At 65.2% G+C, this 6,322-nt stretch overlaps 1 protein-coding gene across 2 annotated transcripts; it reads right to left on the bottom strand.

Annotated features, from left to right (window-relative positions):
• Positions 1-1,678: 1,678 nt before the first annotated feature.
• LOC125627966 (germ cell-specific gene 1-like protein) lies at positions 1,679-5,618 on the bottom strand. 2 transcript variants are annotated; one of them, XM_048832626.2, is made up of 5 exons: positions 5,193-5,616; positions 4,729-4,776; positions 4,139-4,291; positions 3,620-3,731; positions 1,679-2,102 (listed from the first exon to the last, which is right to left on the bottom strand). In XM_048832626.2, the coding sequence occupies exons 1-5, from the start codon at positions 5,500-5,502 to the stop codon at positions 1,775-1,777; spliced, it is 951 nt and encodes a 316-aa protein (XP_048688583.2). In that variant the 5' UTR covers positions 5,503-5,616; the 3' UTR covers positions 1,679-1,774. The 2 variants fall into 2 exon arrangements, with proteins under 2 accessions (XP_048688583.2, XP_074978611.1); XM_075122510.1 differs by lacking the exon at positions 4,139-4,291 and having other exon boundaries at positions 5,193-5,618.
• Between the last annotated feature and the right edge of the window lie 704 nt (positions 5,619-6,322).

Below are 6,322 nucleotides of genomic sequence, written 5' to 3'. Positions count from 1 at the left end.
GTGGGGTGGGGGTTTGTTTTTTTTGCGGCCTCAATAGTAAAAATAATGCTGTGAAAAGTGATATTTGTATCTTTGTTAATATTAATTTTTCAGCAAGCCCCAGGACAAATTAAGCTGTGGTCGGAGGGGGGACAGTGGGGACGATGTGGGTTGGGGGAGGCAACAGAGGCCTGGGGCAATGGGGGGGGGGGTGAGTCCCACCGCTACGCAGCCAGGGGCCAGAGAGCGAGGCGGGACCCGGGGCCTAGTGCTTGTGGCCGGAGCCCAGAGCTGTGGGTCAGTGCCCCACGGCTGGAGCCTGCCACTCAACCACCCCAGAACTGAAGCCCGAGCCCCCCAGCACCAAGGTGGGGTGAGAACTCCCTTTGCTCCTGCAACGTTTGGTCCCACCTGTCTCCAGAGGTTGTGCAGGACAATGCATCCAGGAGCTACAGGGGGTGAGGGGCCGATGCTTTGCCCCCAGGAGGCTGCCAGGCTGCTGGAAAAGGCCCTGGTGGCCGCCTTTGAGAACCGCCGCGTAGCTCCCGCCGCCAGGCTGGCACGGTGCCCACTCCCCCCCTCCGCTCTCACCAGAAGAACCAGGCTGGCGCCGCTTAATTCTCAATTTCTTTAATCACTCGGAGTGGTACGACCTCTGATCTCCCCAGATGGGAGCTGCCGTATGAGAACCAAACAGCAATTACACACCCCTGCCACACGCATCAGGAGAGCTGGGGAGGGGGGGTGTTTGGGGCTTGAGAGGCACCAGGGCTGGGCTAGCAGGGGGCTGCGGGTCGGGAGCGAGGGGCATTGGCACCCTGCTCCCCACATGGCCACTCGATGTCACGGGGACCCCAGAGGAATTCCCAGCGGGACTCAGGGTGACATTTCTCCCCCTTGCTGCCCTGGGAGCGGTCACACACCCACCCACCCGCCCCCCACAGTGATGGCCCCTGGGCGGCCTGCAGGTGCCTCGCTCCCCAGCTCCAGCTTCTGGCTGTTACATCCCCGCCACCTTGTGCGAGCCCCTCGCTGCTGCCACCAGGCTGAGTCGCTCCCGCTCGGTTCCTGCTCTGGGGCCCGCGGCTGGGGCCGGGATCACTCCCGGTTCTGGACTGAGGCTGCTGGGCCCAGAGGGACCCTGGGGCTGCCCCAGCCTGCACTGCCCGGCATCCCCACTAGGGGGCTCTGGCCTCAGAGGGACCCTGGGGCTGCCCCAGCCTGCACTGCCCAGCGTCCCCACTAGGGGCTCTGGCCTCAGAGGGACCCTGGGGCTGCCCCAGCCTGCACTGCCCGGCATCCCCACTAGGGGGCTCTGGCCTCAGAGGGACTCTGGGGCTGCCCCAGCCTGCACTGCCCAGCGTCCCCACTAGGGGGTCTGGCCTCAGAGGGACCCTGGGGCTGCCCCAGCCTGCACTGCCCAGTGTCCCCACTAGGGGGCTCTGGCCTCAGAGGGACCCTGGGGCTGCCCCAGCCTGCACTGCCCAGCGTCCCCACTAGGGGGTCTGACCTCAGAGGGACCCTGGGGCTGCCCCAGCCTGCACTGCCCAGTGTCCCCACTAGGGGGCTCTGGCCTCAGAGGGACCCTGGGGCTGCCCCAGCCTGCACTGCCCGGCATCCCCATTGGGGAGGGAATTGTGGCAGGGGGGAGGGGAAAGGGACATGGATTGGGGAGGGGGAAGGGAAAGGGGCATGAATGGGGGAAGGGATCTGGGAAGGGAGGTTTGATTGTGGGGGGAGAGTAGGACTGTGGAGATAAGGGGGGCCAGGGACGGTCGATTCCCCCCCCCACCCCCTAGCAGGGCTCGCCATCGTCTGGGTCGCCGGCATCCCCGCAGCGCTCCCCGGCCAGGCCGGCGTAGCCCCCGCCACGGCCCTTGCACCCCCCAGCGGCGGGGCGGGCGCGGCCAGGGGAGAAGCCCAGCGAGCCGCTGACGCTGAAGACGTACTTGTCCCACAGGAAGCGCTCGAGGTCGGGCGCCAGGCCGGGCGAGCGCGGCCCCCGCTGGCTCTGCTGCTCGCGGGTCCGGCACCGGTTCTGGAACTCCAGCAGGGTCTTGGTGTAGGTGTTGAGGGTCAGCACCGAGGCCGACATGCAGAGCGTGAACGAGAGCCAGGCCATGCTGCGGGTGGGCGGGGAAGAAGGGGGGATCGGGCCAGGGAGCGGTAAGCCCCAGCCACAGCCCCCCACTCTCCCCAAATACCCAGCCCTGTGCTCCCCACCTCTTCCCACCCACCCCCAGCCTCTTCCCTACACCCAGGTACCCGCTGCCCTCTCCACCTAACTTCCATCTGTCCGTCCATCCACCAACCCACCCATCTACCTACCCACCCACCCACCCACTGACCTACCTACCCACCCATCCATCCACCCACCCACTGACCTACCTACCCACCCACCCACCCATCCACGCACTGACCTACCTACGTATTCACCCACACACCTATCCGTTCACCCAGCCAGCTACCTACCCAGCCAGCCAGCCAGCCAGCTACCTACCCACCCATCCATCTATCCACCCACTGACCTACCTACCCACCCATCCATCCATCCACCCACCCACGCATCCATCCACCCACTGACCTACCTACCTACCCACCCATCCATCCATCCACCCACCCACGCATCCGTCCACCCACTGACCTACCTACCCACCCATCCATCCATCCACCCACTGACCTACCTACCCACCCACCCACCCATCCACGCACTGACCTACCTACGTATTCACCCACACACCTATCCGTTCACCCAGCCAGCTACCTACCCACCCATCCATCTATCCACCCACTGACCTACCTACCCACCCATCCATCCATCCACCCACCCACGCATCCGTCCACCCACTGACCTACCTACCCACCCATCCATCCATCCACCCACTGACCTACCTACCCACCCACCCACCCATCCACGCACTGACCTACCTACGTATTCACCCACACACCTATCCGTTCACCCAGCCAGCTACCTACCCACCCATCCATCTATCCACCCACTGACCTACCTACCCACCCATCCATCCATCCACCCACCCACGCATCCGTCCACCCACTGACCTACCTACCCACCCAACCATCCACCCACTGACCTACCTATCCACCCATCCATCCATCCACCCACCCACCCATCTGTCCACTCAGCCAGCTACCTACCCACCCATCCATCTGTCCACGCACTGACCTACCCACCCGCCCACCCACCCATCTATCCACTCACCCACCCAGCTATCTACTCCCCTATCCATCCATCCATCCATCCATCCACCACTCAGCTATCTACTCGCCCACCCACACCCACCCACCATCCACCGCTCAGTGATCTTCCCACCCAGCAGCTGTTCCGCCATTCCCTTCCCCAGCCAGCCAGCTAGTCACCCTCTCATCCACCCATGTATGTCCCACCCACCCTTATGCCCAGCCGCTCCACATCCCTCTGTCCCTCAGTCCGTCCATCCCCCAGGCCCGCCCCTCCCCAGCCGTGCACACGCCAGTCCAGCATCTCCGGGGCTCTTCCAAAGGGCCAGGAAGGACTCCATCGTGCGTCCCCAGAACAGGGGGAGCAGCAGGGCACTTGGGGGCTGGATGGGAGCCGGTGCCCCCTAGAGGGGAAAGGCGCCATGTCCCCGGGGTCACTCACCCGAAGGACCAGCCGTAGAACCAGGTCTGGGGCCTCCAGTCCTTGGGCCCCAGGTTGACGGCCACCTGGAAGACCGTCATGTACATCATATGGGCCACCATGCCCAGGAGGCCTGGGGACAGAGAGCCCAGTGAGCAGGGGCAGCACGGGGGGTTGGGGGGATCAGGGAGGGCAGTGGCACTGATGGGGTTAATGGGGGTGATGTCGGGGGGCCATGGGGGTTTGGGTGGGGCGGCACCCGGCAGCACAGTGATGAACGTAGAGGGCGGGAGGCTGCGGGAGCTGAAGGGGGAGCTCGGTACCCGACAGCATGGTGATCACCACGGCTAAGGCGTTGGGGGGCTGGGAGGGCAGGTGGGGGGCAGGCAGGGGGCCGGGGGGCCAGAAGGCCAGGGGCCAGTACCCAACAGTGAACAGTGATCACCGCAGCAAAGGCGTTGGGGGGCAGGCAGGGGGCAGAGGGGGACCGGGGGCAGGCGGGGGGCAGACAGGCCTGGGGGGGCAGAGGGGGGCCGGTACCCGACAGCACGGTGATCACCGCGGCGAAGGCGTTAATCTTGAGCCCGGCGATGAAGTCCGCGTAGCAGGTGGCGTCCAGGCCCATGAGCACGAAGCCGACGCTGAGCAGGGCGATGTACAGGAACTCCGACGCCACCGACAGCCACAGCACTCCTGGGGGGCACCCCATGGTCAGCACGGCCCCCCCATCCCGCCCCCGGCCTGCCCCCCGCCCGCCTCCCAGCCCCACTCTGCCCAGTCGGGGAGGGGGGCTGCTGGGTGGGTGTGTTGGGGGGCCGCTGGGTGTGCGTGTCAGTGGGGGGGGCCACTCGGTGGGTGTGTCAGGGGGATCGCTGGGTGGGTGTGTCAGGGGACTGCTGGGTGTGCGTGTCGTTGGGGGGGCTGCTGGGTGGGTGTGTTGGGGGGCCGCTGGGTGTGCGTGTCGGTGGGGGGGGCTGCTGGGTCTGCGTGTCGTGGGGGGGGCTGCTGGGTGGGTGTGTTGGTGGGGGGTGTCTGCCAGCTGGAGCCCCCATCCTGGGGGTGCCCATGGGGGAGCTGCTGAGCTGGGGGAAAGTCCCGCCCCAAATTTGTCCATCTGTCCGGCTGCTCACCTTTCTCCGACTCAGGGGGCAGCTCTATGAAACTGCGACAGATCTCGTCTGGGGGCGGGAGGATGAGGGAGAGAGAAAAGGACAGAGTGTGAGGTCAGCGGGACGGAGGGGGCACAGTCCAACCCTCCCCCCCAAATGTTTATTGGGTTTACCTTGGCCGTGGGCTGAGACGTGGCCACCTCTGGGGTGGGGTGCAGGGGCTGGGTATACGGGGATCCCTTGCCCAGTGCTGATGCGGCCCCTCTAGGGTGGGGCCCAGGGGCTGTATATACAGGGACCCCTCGCCCATTACTAAGATGCAACCACCTCTGGGGTGGGGCCCAGGGGCTGGGTACACAGGGATCCCTTGCCCAGTGCTGATGCGGCCCCTCTGGGGTGGGGTGCAGGGGTTGGGTATAAGGGAACCCCTCGCCTGGCACCGAGATGCGACCAACTCTGGGGCGGGACACGGGGGCTGTCCCTACCTCCGTGGTGCTCCTCGCAGGAGAGCCAGAAGCCGGTGTGGAAGTAGCGGAAGGCGTACTTGTCCTCGCCCGTCTCCCAGATGTACTGCACCACGTTGGGGTCCAGGGTGGCGTTCCCGGCCTCCGTCTCATTGGCCCCGACGGGCACACAGTTGCCCTCCCTGATGGCCGACAGGCAGGGCGGCTTGACCACCTTGTGCGTCCCCTCGCACCAGTAGCTGGTGGCGAAGGCCGACACGGCCAAGCAGAGGGCCAGCGAGTTCAAGGCCAGAGCCAGCAGCGAGCGCGTCTTCCGGCTCAGCTTGATCATCGTCCTGAGCCCCGGCCTCTGTCGCCACAGGCCGGCAGCTCCCTTCCTAATGTCTGTCTCCCCCCACCCCCCCGCCTTTTCCTCCCACTCGCTGCCAAGGCTTCAGTCTCTCTGGGAGAGAAAGTTTCTTGGACTCCAGACGGCGATTTCGGCTCCCATATGGTCCCTTCCCTCCCTCCCTCCCTCCCCGAATTGGACGGGCCAGGACGACACTCCACGCTCTGCGGATTGATCGTTTAATCCACTCTTAGCTTCCAGCCCGTCTTGGAGGCAGGAATCAAAATCTTTTCTCCGCGCTAATCCAGTGCTGGGTCTCTGTCTTCCCTGCAAAGCTGCGGAGAATTATGTAGCTTCCTGCTCCCCCCTTCCCCCCCCCCCCCCCCGCAACCCGCTGCTTTCCTGGGCAAAAGATCTCGGCTGCTCCGTTCGGGGTTGGAGGCACCTTGGGGCCCTTGTGACCCGCACACCTCCTGGGTGTGGCACTGAGATTAACGCGTCTCCTATACAAGCAGTTGGCTTTTAGCTCCTGCAGCCGAGGCTCGTGCATTTAGCTCCAGCGGTGGCCGGTTCGATCCTGCCCGCCCGCCGACCGGGCGTCACACCGTCTTCGGACCGGCGCTGGCTCAAAAGAACAAACTCCAGAATCCTCAAGCGGTTGCGGAGATTGGGGCGGCAAACGAAGCCGCGTTTGGGCCACCTCCAAAAAATCTGAGATTGACTGGATCGATTCGCCGCCACAGGGCCAGGATCAGCGGCGAAGACCCGGGCCAGCGAGAGCTTTAGATGGGTGCTGAGTTACTTGGGTGGAGCCCAAAGAAGA

This window comes from Caretta caretta, chromosome 23, assembly GCF_965140235.1.
Source record: "Caretta caretta isolate rCarCar2 chromosome 23, rCarCar1.hap1, whole genome shotgun sequence".
Classification (NCBI taxonomy): Eukaryota; Metazoa; Chordata; order Testudines; family Cheloniidae; genus Caretta; species Caretta caretta.
The sequence above is the reverse complement of the archived record's forward strand: the minus strand, read 5'-3'. Positions and strand labels throughout refer to the sequence as shown.